The sequence below is a fragment of the Phaenicophaeus curvirostris genome, chromosome 2 (assembly GCF_032191515.1).
Source record: "Phaenicophaeus curvirostris isolate KB17595 chromosome 2, BPBGC_Pcur_1.0, whole genome shotgun sequence".
Taxonomy (NCBI): domain Eukaryota; kingdom Metazoa; phylum Chordata; class Aves; order Cuculiformes; family Cuculidae; genus Phaenicophaeus; species Phaenicophaeus curvirostris.
This window is the reverse complement of record NC_091393.1, coordinates 126,777,593-126,794,670: the sequence shown is the minus strand read 5'-3', so window position 1 is coordinate 126,794,670 and position 17,078 is coordinate 126,777,593. Positions and strand designations below refer to the sequence as shown.

The 17,078-nt window shown below is 43.8% G+C and overlaps 1 protein-coding gene across 1 annotated transcript in view; it reads left to right on the top strand.

Moving 5' to 3' along the window:
• PKHD1 (PKHD1 ciliary IPT domain containing fibrocystin/polyductin) overlaps positions 1 to 14,306 on the top strand; it is a 244,371-nt gene extending 230,065 nt beyond the window's left edge. The window contains exons 61-65 of the mRNA XM_069850843.1: positions 1,490 to 1,577; positions 5,219 to 5,326; positions 7,467 to 7,622; positions 9,247 to 9,381; positions 13,843 to 14,306. Of these exons, the coding sequence (XP_069706944.1) occupies positions 1,490 to 1,577; positions 5,219 to 5,326; positions 7,467 to 7,622; positions 9,247 to 9,381; positions 13,843 to 14,192 (837 nt within the window). The 3' untranslated portion in view covers positions 14,193 to 14,306. The remainder of the gene's footprint in view (positions 1 to 1,489; positions 1,578 to 5,218; positions 5,327 to 7,466; positions 7,623 to 9,246; positions 9,382 to 13,842) is intronic.
• The last annotated feature ends 2,772 nt before the right edge of the window (positions 14,307 to 17,078 follow it).

Below are 17,078 nucleotides of genomic sequence, written 5' to 3'. Positions count from 1 at the left end.
TATATCCCTAGATGTTGGTGGGTTGTTGAGCTGAAAGGGTAAGCTTAGGTGAGATCTTAGTAAGAAATGCTGAGGCCCTGGCCCACGTTGCCCAGGTAAGTGGTGGCTACCACATCCCTGGAGGTGTTCAAGGCCAGGATGGATGGGATTGGAGAAGGTGCCTAGTGGGAGGTGTCCCTGCCCATGGCAGGGGTGGAACTGGATGGGCTTTAAGGTCTCTTCTAACCCAAACCATTCTATGCTTTTTATGATTCAGTCCCAAAGTCACATGAAATCTGCGTAGCTTGACTTTGTGTTAGGTTTCTATTTCCGTTATACTTTTATGTCCTCATTCCTGTTTTCCACCTATTTTCTATGGAAACTTCATGGAATCATTCTCATTTTGCTGGACATGAAAAGTACAGCCACATAATAACTGGCCCAGGTACAATATTTTTACGGTGGTGACCCTGAAGCATGGTGTCAAATCCAAGCTTGAACAACTTTCTGGACGTTATCTGGGTGCAAACTTGCTCTACAATAAAACCAGCTCTGTATATCCACTAGTCATGAGACTGATTTTACAGCTTTGCGGCACAAAACTTTCAGCTTCTTTCAGTTTCACTTCTCTTCCCTACATGTAGGCACCTTGTTATAGGCTGTAGAATATACTATTTGACCTCCAGCTGCTGTGGAAAGTTATGACCTTTCCACAAGCCAACTGTGCTGGATGTCAAACATTGCTGGTTACCTGAAGTGACGAACAACACTTAGATGTAGGCAATTGAATCATCCCTTGAGTTTCTTACCCTTCTGCAGGCAGGTTTCAGGTTTTCTACTGGACTTGACAACCAGTAGGTCTCTCCCCCTCCTGAAAGTTAATATTTTTATATACAAATAGACTATGGGATCTAGATCCTGCATGTCTATTATGGCTGGATAATTTAGATATCAAAATCTAATCAAAACTTGCGCTGAATGTATAAGGAAATTAAATCTGCAACCTGACTAAATGGACAGACTGAATCTACTCAGTTCCCTTGGACTTGTGGAGGCACCATCCTTGTAGATATTCAAAAGCCACCTGGACATAGGCCTGGGCAACCCCTTCTACGTGGTCCTGCTTCAGCAAAAGGTCAGCCCAGTTGGCTTCCAAAGGTCCCTTCCAACCTCAACTGTGCTGTGATTCTGTGAACTTAGACACCATAGAAGCCACAATGTCAAAATTAGCCGCTTCTCATAGGTGATGTGGATGTGACCCTATCTAGTTTAAGTGAAGAAGCAAACCTTGCCAGACTTTATTGAAACAGATTGAACTTGCCAAAACTGGTTCCTCTGAGCTTAAAGTGTTACGACAAGCTTTGTGATAGTTGTAACGTGTGACATGTAGATGCAAACTGCGGGCCACTGGGCATTAAAAAATTATTACAGTTGTTGATACCATCAAAACTTTCTTTCCTCTTATTGAGGAGGCAAGACCTTAATTCTTCTCTTTTGTTCTTCCTCTCAGGGTCAAAGAGTTGACAAACTGGGGCCTCCTTCAGAACCCTGGGTTGTATCAGCTCACCTCAAAGGCTCCTCTGAAGCTGTGCTAAAAGGTTTGGATGTGTTATCTTACAGCAAATGTTTTGGCAGAGCAGCTGAAGCTGACCAGCTTAGGAGTTCTCCCTGAGAAGTACTGGACTTGGAAACCAGTCTTTGGACTGTAAAAAGGAGGTTGTAGTAGGAGCTTGGTGAACTGCCTGGTCATGTGCTAGAGAAGGCTCATGTGAAGTATTTTCATGTTCTCACAGCTTAAAGGGAGTATATCCAACAGGGTATCTTGAAATGACATATTTTAGATCAAAAAAAGAACAGAATGAAGAATTAGACATCTTTACACTTGATTTTCAGCTGATGTTAATTGGGGCAATTTCCTTAGAGTAAATGACAATCTGTTTGTCCCAGCAAAAGATCTGGCCAAGTGCAGATGGAAACAACTGCCTGTTGGTTGTAATTAGCATACTTTAACATGAAAATGTTTTCCCCAAGGGATCTAAATGTTTCCCTTCTGGCCTTCATTTATCGAAAGACCTGAAGTCATGATTAACTCCAAGCATGTGAGTATTGCCCTTGAGGCTATGGAGGCTGTGACCACGCTGGGATACAGAACTGTGCTTAAGCACAGTGCTGAACCAAAACCTGATCATATGCCTGTAAACTAGAAAGTGGAAATGATATTCATTATCAAGCATCCTAATTTTCATCCCTAAAATCTTCAAATGTAACTAAACAGTACGTATATGAAAGGTGAGGTTTCATATTAGAGGTAAGGTGTTTTGTTTGCAGTAAACGCGTCTGTGGGTTAGTTTTGGCTTTAAAAGTTCACAATTAGAGAAGGTAAGTAGCACACGTGCTGTAGATGAGAGCTTCTCGCCCTCTCAGTCTATGTTCCTGTTAATTAGAAATTCTTCCTGTGTCCTCATAGTTCCAGGTTTACAGGTTAGAAAGATCCTTTGGTGTTTTCTGTTGTTTCTCGTGCCTTTTCAGGGCAGTTTGCCTCCTAGGTCTAGAAACTTGGGTCGAGGTGAACCACAGATTATTGAGCCAGCAACTGGGTAAGAGTCGGGGAAAGGAAAGGAGGAAGGGAAAAAGGGAGGAGGGGAGGGAAGAGTCAAGAGAAAAATAATAATAATAATTAAAAAAAAGAATGGCAGAAAGGAAGAGAGGAAGAAGGAGAAAAAGAGGGGGGAAAGAAAGAAAAGTCACTGAAGAGAAAAGCACTTCACATTCTTTAAAAGATACATGCATCAAATTAATAGTCAATAAACTCCAGCAAAGAAAGAACTGAGTAGTACAGATGTTCCACATGTAATAGTTTGCTGCAGTTTTTCGTTTGACAAACGTCCTTATTGCTCTCGTCTTTTGAAGCATATGAAAGCAGCATTTAATGGAAATGGGTCCCGTCTAGCGCACTGAGACCGCTTCATCTGACAGCAGCCAAACTGCCTCATGGAAAGTAGTTTAGCTCCAAATTAGCTTGCTTCTACGTTAAATACCAGCTTGCCTGAGAGATCTTTGTGAAGACTGCCATATATATCTGTAATATTCTGAGCTTTGAAGCATATGTGCCCCAAAGCTGAGATAGTCTCTGTTGATAAGTACAGTACAGAACTCCAGGCTCCATCGTGGACTGGAAATGGCAATTGTAAAGTATTTGAACACAGCTGACAAGACCCTCTATAAAAGCAGCGGCACAGTATGTGTCAGAGCCAAGAAAAGTCTTGGTAGTCTGGGTAGATACTGTCCTAAGGAGGATGTCATGCATAGTAGATAAACGGAGGAGCCAGGATCAGGCTGGAGCGATTAGAGAATCTAGATTCCAACGTCGTCATCAAGCCTATTCACAGTATAAATTATGACTTATTTATCACAGCTGGTCCTGGGGACTCACAATGAAAATGGGTGCTTGGTGCGCTAAATACTGCACAGAACCAGAGAAAAATATATGTAGTCAAAACTAACAGAGATATTAGTAAAGTAAATAAAATGTAGAATCTTCAAGCTTAGAAAAGATCTCTAAACTCATCCAGTATGACTGTCACCTCAACCCATCGTGCCTACTAAATCATGTCCCAGAGTTCCACATCTACACATGTTTTGAACACCAATATGATGTCATGGGGACGCTGGGAAACTCTATCTTTTCTGTTGCTAAATCAACTAAAAGTGGCATGCTCCTGCCCAGGACTTTGTCTCAAGAAGCAATCTCAGTAGGCAGCCTGCGTGCAACATCTCTGGAAGCTGTGAGAGTTCAAGAGGTCTGGCCAGGGGAATGCCAGTCCTTCAGTGGCAAAGAACAGATCCTGGCACCGTAGTTGGTAATATGCAGGTATAGGCACCAAAAATGGAATGAAAATATGAAGAGAAACTGTCTTGCAGTCTGGCCTTCCATAAAAAGCCTTGTGTCCACCTGCTGAATACCCCTATGCATTTGTGATTGCAAGAGGTCTTGCAAGGATGTTTGCTACTTCATTACTTTTTTCAGTATCCTTGGCACGGGGATGGCAAAGCACAAATGTCCTCATCACATTCAGACTTTATGAACCTTCACCTGTGCTGCTTAATGGCAATAAATTGTTAAACCACCTGCTTCATAAAGCAAATAGTTATTACATGTTGTCTTTGAGCTGGCAGAGGTCTGTGTTCGTGGTCACTGGAGCAAGTCCAGCATCCCAGGGAAGTGCTGGCTTCTCACCCCCACCTGAACCAACATGTTGGAATTTATCAGTCTTTAGGATTTTACCCCTCTCACTGCAAGAGCCTGGACGGAGCCCAGACCTGGTCAGTGTTGCTAAAAGGCCAGGGCTTGGCTGGTGCTCAAAGATATATGCGATAAAAAGGAGATGCATTTGCAAAGTAAATTATAACTTTTAGAAAGAGCCTACAAAAATAACCACGACAAGTGTAAACGCTGGGCCCAAATGCACTCCCAGATAGCTTAGCACAAGAATTAAAGTGAGGGAGAAACATGCTCTCCCAGGCTTCATTTTAATGCTCACCGTGGATCTTTCCCCTGCCTGGTTTGCAGCCAAAAGTGCCTCCTGTATGGTCACAAGGCAGGCACCACAGGTATTATTCATGGCCAAATCCCTGTTAAAGGACTTGTCAGGGTTGCAGAAAAATTCTAAATGGTTTAACAGCAGGACAGGAGGAGATTTGCCCAAATGATGAGGTGACACAGCTACAAGTCAACAAAGGGTTAAACTAGTCAGCTCTTTTCCCTTCCTGCAGTGGCTGGCTCTTTGAGACCATCCCTTTAGGACAGAAAATAGCCTCTCACTAAAACTCTTCTTACCTTGGTGACACACTAAGTCTCGAGACCTGAGCTGAGTCAAAAAGATGGGCATCTAGAACTTTCCAGTGTATCTGTACAGCTCCAGCTACCTTTGCTTGATCCCTGTGACATCTGTAGTTATGTTACGTCCCCCTGACGTGGGTATGTACAGTAAATGCCATTTCACAATCAGCTCAAAGAACGAAGGTTCAGAAGTTGAAGTCCTCCAATCCATCAGGAATTTGGTGTCCAAGGACCTCTGAAGACCTGATCCTGTGTGAAATGTCTTGTTTAGACTTTTTAGGGAGGTCACTGAATTTAGGCTTTCTGAAGTCTCCTTAAGTCACAAGAACTGTCTGAGGGGCGTAGGTGGTCATTAACCAGACACTGTTAACTGCAGGGTGATTTTTCATTACTCTGCAGGGCTCACCCAAGCGCAGGTCATAGATGGGTGCGCAAGCTTTTCCAGTCTGGCCATCTCCAGCCCAGGTGCAAACTGGAGACTCGTGTTCGCTGTCTCATCGCCTCCAGGTGAGCTGCATTTGCTGCATGTGTTTTGATTTGGTGACTGAACTCCAAACCCAGCAGGTGGTCTCAGTTTATAAAAAGGGGAGTTAGGCTTTGTTTGAGTGGCAAACCTCTGCCTTCTGTTACCTGTCCAAGCTGGTGTTACCCAGGCAGCCAGAACACTGGGTGTTTCCTGTGTTATCTATGCAAGATCCCCACAATCAAGGAGAGTTAGTATGGAGAAGTACTGCCAGAAAAGATGCCTCTTTCTCCCTGGATTCCCTAGCTACATATCCCGTGTAGGAAGCAGGTACTTAAAATCATCAACTTTTTCCTATACATTTTGTAGTTGGACTTAATGAAGTTTATTTCAACCTCAATGGTTCTATGTGATTCTGAAACTAAGTCCTCTTGTTCCTTCTTTTTTTCCTGTTTGGGTGTGGAACATTTCCATCTGAGGTCCCAGTTATTTTCCTAATGCCTTTCACCAGCCGTTTGTCTGCACCTGGTCATCTTTATGGGTGCAGCAGGTAATGCATGTTCAGCATTTGCCTCCAGGACTGGGCTCTGCTGGCAGTTTACAGGCTGACGTGGGTTCCTCCAGGATGGTGCTGCTTGTACAAGGTCTCTGAGCAACTCGTTGTGGTGAAGAGACAGGTGTGCTTGTGCTTCCTCAGAAATACCACCTGGGTAGGACATCAGCACCTTGGGGGTACGGCACAACATGAACTCTGGCTTGTGAAAGCCTGAGGGCATATACACAAGAAAAAATCCTGCCCAGCTGTTTGGGGACCTGAATTTATCTACAAATATGGTTCCGAAGGTATAAAGGGGTTAAAGTGTTGGTTTCTTCTAAGTGCTGTCCTTCTTTCTGGTGGATGAGAAGCTCAGCGTGAGCTGGCAATGTGCATTTGCAGCCCAGAAACCAACCGTGTCCCAGGCTGCATCAAAAAAAGCACAGTCAGCAGGGTGAGGGAGGGGATTCTGCCCCTCTGCTCCACTCTGGGGATATGCCACATGGAGTATTGCCTTCAGTTCTGGAGTCCTCAGTGCAGGAAATTCATGGATCTGTTGGAGGGAGTCCAGAGGAGGCCACAAAAACAGTCAGAGTGCTGGAGCACCTTCTGTGCAAGGACAGGATGAGAGAGCTGGGGTTGTTCAGCCTGGAGAAGAGAAGGCTGTGGGGAGACCTTAGAGCAGCTTCCAGTGCTGAAAGGGGCTCCAGGAAAGCTGGGCAGGGGCTCTTGATCAGGGAGGGCAGGGATAGGATGAGGGGAATGGAATTTGTTAGATTCTTGTCCTTCCCAGGTGCATCTCCATTCAAAACGCATTTTGGAGGTGATTCAGAGAACTGAAACCTCTCTATGTTTCTCATTTTTAAAAGGGCAGCGTTAGGCATTCTCCAGTCCTGGAAGCTCAGGTGCTGAGACCAAATGAAGTCCTGGCCACAGAAACTATAATTACTGACTGGTTTGATTCTGTGTTCATTTACAGAAAACTGTAGGTTCTTGGAGCGAAGAACAGTGCCCAAAACTTTTGTGCAGCAAAAGACTGAGTATTCACCATACTAACAGCAAGGACACTGATTTTCTTGTTTGTAAGGCTCCTTGTCAACACAGTGGAGTTTATTAACAGATTCACTGGGAGCTTTGTTCATCATGGACAGCTTAATGCTACTGAGTATTCCCAGGTTCCTCCTAACTTACATTCATAGGAGTCAGGAATAGCCTGTACGCTGTGTATGACTTAGCACTTCTGTGGTTGCGGCCAGCTTCTCTGCCTTGCTAAGCAGAATGTGCATGAGTTTTGCCTGGGTCTGATCTGTTTGGACTTCATACTGAGTGAGTGCATTTTCTGGGTTTGCAGTCAGCTACACAGATTCATGGAAGAAATATCAAGGATTGTTAAATACAAAGCGGCTGTGCTTGCTTCCACAAGCACTGAAAGCTTGAAACTTATATTAGAGAGGTATTGTTCCATATTTTTTGTTCTACTGCTCAGTCCTAAATAAATATTGTTGGCTAACGCTGGGTTCAGAGACATTCTGGGATGGTCCTGAATGTATGGTTAACAGCAGCACCACTGTTGAAAGGCTACTAACTGATGTTTCAACTGTAAAAACAGCGGTCTTCTGTAATAAACTCTGACTGCTTTAAATTTTCAGGAGCTAAGTTTACTGTGCTGTCTCAGCCATTTACCATCTCTCCTGTCCCTACGGGAGTGGAGGCCAGCATGATCCTCGTTGTCACACTGAGTTCAGCAGCAGCTGCATTTGTCCTCACTCTTGCATTCTGCTGGTTCAAGAAGAGCAAAAGTAACAGTAAGTTGGAAATGCCCACTGTAATTTATACTTGCAGGCACCCCGTTTTATTTAATAATATACTCTGGAAGTATTTAAAAGATGGGTGGATGAAGTGCTGAGGGGCATGGTTTAGTGATTGATAGGAATGGTTGGACTCAATGATCTTGGGGGTCTTTTCCAACCTTGTGTTTCTGTGAATAAATCTCCAGAGTGGCCAGAGCAGGATTAGATAGTAACACTCAGAGAAAGCCATGAGAAGTTCAGTAATTAGCAGTGTAGGTTGTAGTTCCAGGGTTATTCAGTTCTGTCCTTGCACCAGGTATCTGAGTCCTGGCTGGAAAAAGTTCTAACTGTATGTGAAACGTGGTGAAAATCAGATCTCTATAATGCAGACAAGGAATTGAGGAACAAAGGAAATACTAGCTATGATTTCAGTGATGCGTTCAGATGAAGGGTTACAGTGAAAAATCACCGTGGCAGGGTTATGCAAAGCCTTGGTGCTGGCCAAGGACCAGACGTAGCTGTGGTGTGAATGCCATGGTGACAGTGGCACAGCAGCCTCCCAGTACTGAGAGGGGGACTACAGGAAAGCTGAGGAGAGGCTCTGGATCAGGGATTGCACAGACAGGATGAGTGGGAGTGTTTTTAAGCTGCAAGAGGATAGATTTATATTAGATCTTTTCCTGTGAGGGTGGTGAGGCCCTGGCCCAGGTTGTCCAGAGCAGTGGTGGGTGCCCCCTCCCTGGGGGTGTTCAGGTTGGATGGAGCTTTGAGCCCCTGATCCAGTGGGAGGTGTCCCTGCCCACGGCAGGGGGTGGAACTGGATGGGCTTTGAGGTCCTTTTCAACCCAAACCATTCCATGATTCTGTGATTCTAAAATATCCCATATCACAATATTGGCATCATACAAGTCACAGTGGTAACTGGAGGGCTACAGGTTCTTTGGAATTCTTCCCAAGCAAATCCACACCTATACTGTTTTATCTTAAGGTAGCTTTGTTTTTAGCATAGTCCTGAAAACAAATATAGCTGCCTCAGGGGGGCTTTCCCACTGCAGAAGGTGTAAATCTATTTGCATATGAGCACTGAAGATAAAAGGACATAACTGTAACTGGCACCTTGACTGCCAATCAACCACCTTGAACTTCTAGATATGTTGGAAGTGACCAAGAACTTGGCCATTCAGATATGTGACCTGTAGTTGGCACCTAGCCAAAAGCACAGGTAACCTGTAGTGCAGAAGGAAATGGAAATCCTCGTTAATGAGACATCTCCCACTAGTTTCAAGACTTTCTCACTAGTTTCTCCAGACTTTTGCCTTCAAATAAATTTTCAAATCCAGGCTAAAGTGTCTTACTCCTGAACTGCACCGTGAGAGATAGCTGCAATAAGGTCTGAGTTTCTAGTATTAGTGAACATGATGACAATGCAAGGAGGGATTTTACTGAAGGGAACTGGTGGGATCCCTAATGGTAAAACATGAGATGGTATGAACATAAAAAAGCCTACCTCTGCCTCTGGGCAGAAGGAATGCTTCTAGATTATTTGTTAATTCACCAGCAATAAATTGTTCCTTGAATTAATAATTGCTGCTGAGCTGGGGATGCATCAAGAGTAATGCGAGTGTGTGGTTCTTTACAGAAGCGATGACTGAACGGGCTGATGTGCCACAGGCCAGGGCCAGGGGACCATGGAAACAACCACGGCCTCATGGGGCTCACATCCAGCCTTGCTACAATGAAGGGGAAAATAAAAGTGGCGTGCCTGTAGCAGGAGGTGAGCTGAAGTTTAACATTAATTCAAATTTAGTAAGAGACAAATATCAAGAAAGTTGCTTTAGGCCTCCTTACAAACTATAGATTTGTGTAAGATCAATGGCGCTGTTCTGGTGTGTCACTTTATTACCTTCTCTGTCTCCTCCCTGGTATTTTCCTATTTATCATTTTGTCTCCTTTTTTATATATTTAGTGTGAAATCTTAACTCCACTGAAAGCAGCAGAATAGCTCCCTTATGCTTGGTGATGTTCACCTAATGTTTTTGAAGTAGGGCAGTGACCAGCATAGCTGGTGTCCCCAGCAAGCCTGGGGCAGCAGGGCATCTCCCTGTCCAGGTCTCCAAGAGCCGTGGCGATAACTGCTCAGTGCTCAAAAAGCTCTTTGTCCAGAGGCTGTGGACGTCTGCATGAAAGGTGCACTGGAGGTAGGAAAGGCCACTCAAGTCTCATTTGTACATCATCTCAGTTACTCTTGCCACTCACTGGATCTTCATGCTGTGCTTTCTAAGCAGTGGGTCCATGCCAGCATCCCAAAGCATCTCTGTTCCCACCCGCTCCCCTCTGTGTCCCCCTTTACTCCCCAGGGTCCCTGCCACAAACACCTCTCTTGTGCACAACTCCTCGAGACTTGTCTTTTCATCATCTGCTGATCAAACACGACTTCTTCTGAGGTCATGGAAAAGCAGACAGCCTCAGGGGTGTGTGGCTGGCAGCATAAAGCTCTGGCTTCCCTCTCTGCAAGTGTGAAATGTTCTTATAGGAGTTGGGTTTTTTTTGTCTCACCTGCCAGCAGTGCAGATCTGAGGGTGTTCGGATAACCCCGCTGAACCACCCATTTACTTTGTTTTGGGAATTTCTTTTTCCTCTTCCTTCCCAAACTCTGTGGATTTCACAAGAGGCAGGAAGAAGGGAGCTGGAGTTTTATCTCCCTTTAATTAACATCTATCACAAAGCAGAGGGAGAGAGAGAGAGAGCAGGAGAGAGGAAATTCTGCAGTTTATGTGTTTTGATATTTGCTGTACTCCTCCAAAACACAGCGTTCAGCTGTGTGCCTTAGGACACATATCTGCTATAAATTCATTTTTTATCTAATTTGTCTGAGATCTAAGCTTCCTGTGGAGGTCTGAGATCAAAGAATCTGATTCTGTCTGATGTCGGCTCTGACACATAATGCGTGCTGACTTAGTTCTGTCTATAAACTCGCAGTGGGAGGCTGCCATTCTCCCTTGGCACCTTTACGTAGTGAACTTTCATTTTGGTTGGGGAGGCTGACAGGTATAGTGTTGATTGGAGCCATCGTGTAAATAATTCATGGAAAGATTTTTTTTGTCAGAAAAAGGCAATCCAGCCACTTAGAGTCTTTTAGGAATAGTTGCAAGACAAAAAGATTCCCCAATATGTTCAAATCTACACAAGGATAACAATATCTTAAGTGAATTTAATACATACGACTTGGAAATGTCTAATGTTTGATTTCCCCTTATTTAAAGTGCTGTTTGTTTTAGAGAGAGAAGATATCAAAGCTACAGTCTTTGTTTAGTTTCTGCTCTATAGCTGTTCCCCCCATAAGAAATCCCATCTTTCTAATGCAATTAAGTTCTCGGAGCCTTTGTTATTAATCACCAGAGTAAGCCTTGCGAGGCAGAGTTTTCCTGTTTCCCAGGTGTTCACACAGTGTAAAGCCACGTGGAGACGGGAGCCCTGGTGGCTGTCCCAGAGCAAGTAGCTGAGGGCTGATCGGGAGCAATGCCGTGAGCATAGACACACGGAACTACAGGGGAGAAGGGATCAAACCACTGCCTTGCCTGTCACTGCTGTGACAAAAACTCCTCAGCCTCAGACAGTTCTCTCTTGAATGAAATAACTTCTGATTGAGTAACACTTGGTTAACGCAACAGCACCTAGAGGTGAAGGGACATGTAGTTTCTGTTTTCTTTTTGCAATTTATTCTGGTGCTTCCTCGCTTTCACCATTTAAAAGCTGTGTCCTATAGCCACTCACATTTCCTAGCTTCAATTTCCAGTCATTACGGCTACTGTACCTTATCCATCCTTTTGCTGAACTCCTTGGCCCCTGTCGTCCATGAGTCGCTGTTGTATCCCTTGGTTTCCCTTGCTTTGAGATTGCTCAGATCATGGAATCATAGAATAGTTTGGGTTGGAAAGGACCTTAAAGATCATCTAGTTCCAACCCCACTGTGACAGGCAGGGACGCGTCCCACTAGATCAGTCGGCCCATCATCTCCTCCTTTCTTTCTACCAGTTTGCCATTTTTTCCGCCTTTTACAAAATGTCACTGGAATCAGTTTTAGTTTTCATACTAAATCCTGGATGGAAACAGTGAATATTACCCATTTTAGTGTTAATATCTGGTACCTCCACACATCCTAACCTCTGAGGATTATTCTCCATATGTTATTACTGCCTGAGCTCTGTTTGTTAGCTGGTACTTAACCCAGTTAATCTTTTGCTTTATTGATATTGAATAATTTGTATTTAATTTTAAAAATCGGGATATTTTAGCTTACTGTGTCATGTAAATCTCAAGGCGTTATTTCATCCTTGAAACTGCTAATATTCGCAAAAGTTTTAGCCTTCTCTATTGACTCAAAAAGACCTATTTTCACAGCTGAAAATGACACCTTTGAAGATGGAAAAGGCATTAACACACATCAAGAAATTACATGAAGCTTTTGTATAGGGATCGTGACATGATCATCTTGTTTATGTGTATAACGAAGAAAACTGGACTTAGTGATTTATGTAATTTCAACTTTAAAATAGCCAAATACCTAGTGTTAAGAAGAAAAACTGTTAGACATGGAAACATGTGTGACTACTGAAAATTTAGGGTGAATTTCCAATGGATTTCTAAGAGGTACAATCCAGCAATTCAGTTCTGGAGTTCTCAGCAAAGGAAGGACATGGATCTGTTAGAGTGCATCCAGAGGAAGGCTATGGAGCTGATGTGAGGGCTGAAGCCCCTCTGCTATGAGGACAGGCTGAGAGAGGTGGGGTTGTTCAGCCTGGAGAGGAGAAGGCTGCAGGGAGACCTCAGAGCAGTTTCCAGTATGGAAAGGGGCTCCAGGAAAGCTGGTGAGGGGCTCTTGATCAGAGAGTGCAGGGATACAACAAGGGGAACGATTTGTAGCCGAAAGAGGGGAGATTGAGATGAGATCTTGGGAAGAAATGCTTTCCTGTGAGGGTGGGGAGGCCCTGGCCCAGGTTGCCCAGAGCAGGGGTGGCTGCCCCATCCCTGGAGGGGTTCAAGGCCAGGCTGGATGGGGCTTGGAGCCCCTGATCCAGTGGGAGGTGTCTCTGCCTGTGGCAGGGGTGGGACTGGAGGGGCTTTGAGGTCCCTTCTGACCTAAACCGTCCTGTGGTTCTATGATACAAGCTGAAAAAAAAAGCTGCATTTCTTAACAGGAAAAGTGAGTGTAAGCATGAAGAAACAGGGAAATTAAAAAAGAAAAGTGAAGCTAGGGGTATTTTTTCCATCAAATAGAGTTCCAGTTAATGAATTCTAGAAAAGCGAGGAGGGGATGAATCTGAGCAGAAGGTCTGAGAAATCATGGCTGAATGTTGCAGGCTGCAGAGGGTTAAACTTCTAGGACAAACCTGAAAAATAAGGAGCTGTAACAGCACTTTTTCTAGCATCTTTTGTGGTGAGGACCTGTAATATACCTGGGCTGTTTTACTTTAATTTTCAAGGGGGAAGGGAGAGGATTGCGAGGGTTTTACAGATGTTTTTAGCATCCAAATGAAGCAGCCTGCCAATCCTGCACTGAAGTGACAGCACGCCCTGTCACCTCAGAAGCCCTCTGCTGTAACACTGCAAGTGATTGCGGCTCTGCTTCTGCCATTGATAACCATTTGGTTTATTAAGGTGTAAACATTTTTTGTTTCCACATGAAAAACGTATATGATTTGTTTAGGTTTACCTGCATTTTTGGAATATCATTTTTTTAAACAGCATTGCAAGTTACAGCCTCTGTCTTGAGTAGCATTGAAATGTTGGAAACGGGTCCAATCTTACACTAAAGTCATACCTTACCCTACAGATTGATATATAGGGGTTTGATGTATTTTATAGATGTGTGGTATTAAAATCATCATTGTGGGCAATACATAGCTTACTGACCAGCTGTGTTCTGTATGCTTTATCATTAAGCACTTTTTGAGTTAGCTGAAAACCATCGGAGCATGCTTTAGGGTCTCTTAGTGCGTCAAACCAGCTGGTTTGGTGGATGTGTATTTATTTCTAGAAACAGATTTTGCTTATTTGTTTTTGACAATTTATTTCCATCAAACTAAAATTTGTGGCCAGTTAAAATTATTATTCCCCAGGAAAAACTGCTTTTCCATTACTGTCTTTAACACAAAGCAAAGGCACAGAAGGGTAAGGAAGATGAAGGTAGAGACTTATAATTATTGTTAGGCATAAGCAATTCTTGCTTCCACAGATACGGAAGGATGTGGAGCAGTGGGCCATGGCACGGGAGAGCGGGAGAAGCTGAACCTACAGCCCTGTCAAGTCAAGTCAGTAAGAAAGGTGACCAGTGTCCAGTGTAATACAGGTAACAGAGACACCTTTTCTTCAGCTAGGAACAGTGACAGTCACCAACACCTACAGGGAGGAACATCTGGTGACTCTCTGGAACTTCAGCAGCCAAGTGCCGTGGGGCACTGCAGCCAGAAGGACATGCCCCAGCCTTCCGCTGGTCACAGCGAGGAAAGAGAGAAGTCTGAAAGGATGCCCAAACCTCAAAATGATGTTGGAGAGTATGTTGCTGTGGTAGCAGCAGAGGTATAAGCGAAGTGGTACAAGGTGGTGGACCAGTGACAAAACAAGCTTTGCCTGGCTTGCAGTCAACGTGAAACTGAGTCTTTTGTCTCTGCGGTCAGAGGAAAACATACACTTATTAGCATGGGAAAACAGACTGGCATGCTGCACACGTACAAGAGAGCCGGGCACCTGTCTCAGCGGCCAGTGGGAGACTCTGGCTGTGTCTAGATGTTGACTTTTGTTAGCTTCCGAAACAGGGTGGGCACATCCAAATTGCCTGTTGGGAACAGCCTGCTGACACCTCTAAAACTCTCTCCAGGAGCTGACAGGGGGAGTGCTAGCTAGCTAGCTAGGACAGGCTTGAGATTGTTTAAAAGCACTCAGAGATTGGTCTAAGAATTCAACAGGGCAGATGATTGGGTTTCTGACCCTTTAATATGTTGGCGCTGATGTAGTCTTACTGGCTGGAACAATGCCCATTGGCATATATGCATAGATTTAAATTCTACCTTCTTCCATTCAAAGAATTTCAGTATGTGAACAAACCTCTTTACAGGCATATATTCAACTTGCATTTCTCTGTGACTTGAGTAAGTGCTTCCACTCCTCCCTAGTTAAATCTGTGGGCTTTTTTTTTTTAAATGAGAATATTTTACTAGGTTAAATCTTCACTGTGTCATTTTTTTTTAACATCCTTAAATCACTGGCTTGTTGTAAATACTGCTCTTTATGAACGATAGCAATAATGCTGATGTTCTACAGTTGCTCAGAGAATTCCTCTGTGCTTTGCTTTACTGAGCTGGAAGATGAGGGACTTTATTATGCCTTCTCTGTACCATAAAATTCTTGATTGCAAGGTGGCCTGGTGGCACAAGATAAAATTTATACTCCTCTGCAGAAAAAAATACTCGAGAAGGAAGAGGAGGTTTCTGCCTAGATCAGCAGTGGAAGAGAAGGCAAGAAAACTTGATTTGGAAAAAAAAATCCCTAACCAACCACAAGCCAGTTCACTTCAAGCTGCAGGAGCTGAAGTGCAGGAGCTGTCAGTGAGCTACAAATTTCTTTAGGCTCAAAACCACATTCACCAGCATTGGCTCCTGCTTTGTGATGTGTTTAAAATCAGCATCTTCTGGTGAAGTCAGATTGATTCCATGGTGAGCAAGGCTTCTGCCTGACTGGACAGGAGCTTTCCTGGCTTAGGATGTTTGAGGGTGAGGGCCTTATATTGTCAAGTGCAATAGATCAGCCTTTCTGACCTCTTCCTTAAGGAAAAACAATTTATGTTATTTTCTGCAGAGACCAAAATATTTTCTATGATTCGACATGGCAGATCCCTAAGTGTCATGATTTTAGGTCCAAATAAGAAGATATACCTTGCAGAGATGTTCAGGTTTGATGAAATGATTTGGAGATACTTCTTTTCCTCCGCAGCTGATATACAGCTTTAGATGCCTTCACGCAGTAGGAGGTCCTTTGCTCTCTGCAGATACACAATTCCTGCATCCCTTGAACTCCACTCTCCCTCACTAGTTCTGCTCCTAGTAAATGACTCTATCATATCCAAATCAGCGTGAAAGCAAATAACATATAATTACAAATGTCAGATGTATGCAAATAATATGTAAATAATGTAGAATATAAATGATTTTCAAAATTTATACAATGGAGCTGCCTTCTTGGGAAAAAAATTAGACATACTAGAAACAGTTAAGAGCATTAATTAATCTTTTAATTCATAATCCTTGCATTTATCCACACTTTTGTTTACAGAATAAATAATGTCTTGCATGTCTAGACTTCTAATGGAATGCGCGTGGCTAAAAAATCTTTAACTGCAGCATTCATGATCTTGATTTCCCACACTGCTGTGCATTAACTGAGTGAGTGATGGAGCATGGGAAAGAAGTGAGGCAAAACATGATGAAAAAACAGTGCAAACATGAAGTGAATCCTGAATAAGTAAAGAATTTAGGGGATCTTGTGTTGTGTATCAAGAAAAAAATAAATTGGTGTGATGATCAGAGAGAAATAAGACGTGACTGAGGCTTAGAGGTTGAAGGACATGGTTTAATTTTAGGTAGTATATTTTCTGAAAATAACTGTATTTAGACTGATTGGCTCAGCACTTGGCTGAAATGGGAATGGGATCCTACCGTACTGCGGCTAATGCAGAGCCAGGCTTGTCATAGAATTACAGAATGGATTGGGTTGGAAGGGACCTCAAAGCCCATCCAGTCCCACCCCTGCCATGGACAGGGACACCTCCCACTGGATCAGGGGCTCCAAGCCCCATCCAGCCTGGCCTTGAACCCCTCCAGGGATGGGGCAACCACCGCTTCCCTGGGCAACCTGGGCCAGGGCCTCAGCACCCTCATCATGAAGAATTTCTCCCTCATGTCTATTCTAAATCTCCCCCCTTCCAATTTAAAGCCCCACACCCCTCTTGTCCCATCACCAAATACCCTTATGCTGGAAACTCTTCCATCCATACAGGCAAAGGAAAAAAATGTCTTGCTCTTGGAGGGGCTGTATGGTTAGATAAGCAGACGTACCCAGGCTGCCTCAGGATTTCCTGTCCAAGATAAAGAAAGAGGAGACGCATATCATGTCCCAAGCCAAAAGCTTCATTTTACAATACCTCAAATACCAGTTTGGTCTGTGGGACATTTGCGTGCTGTTATTGTCTTGCCTTCAGTACTTCTGGTGGTCCTACTGAAGACTCTTTGCACTTATATTGTTGAGTTCTTCTTAGTCCTTGTGCTATACTAAGGACCAGAGTGATTTCCACCTTTGCAAGGATGTTTTATGGGTAATTTGTTTGTTGATAGGAAGACATTGTACATTCCAAAAGCCAGAGCGAGGGCAGGGCGGGGTAGGGATGGAGAAGAAGGAGCCTGAGGAAAAGGTTTCAAT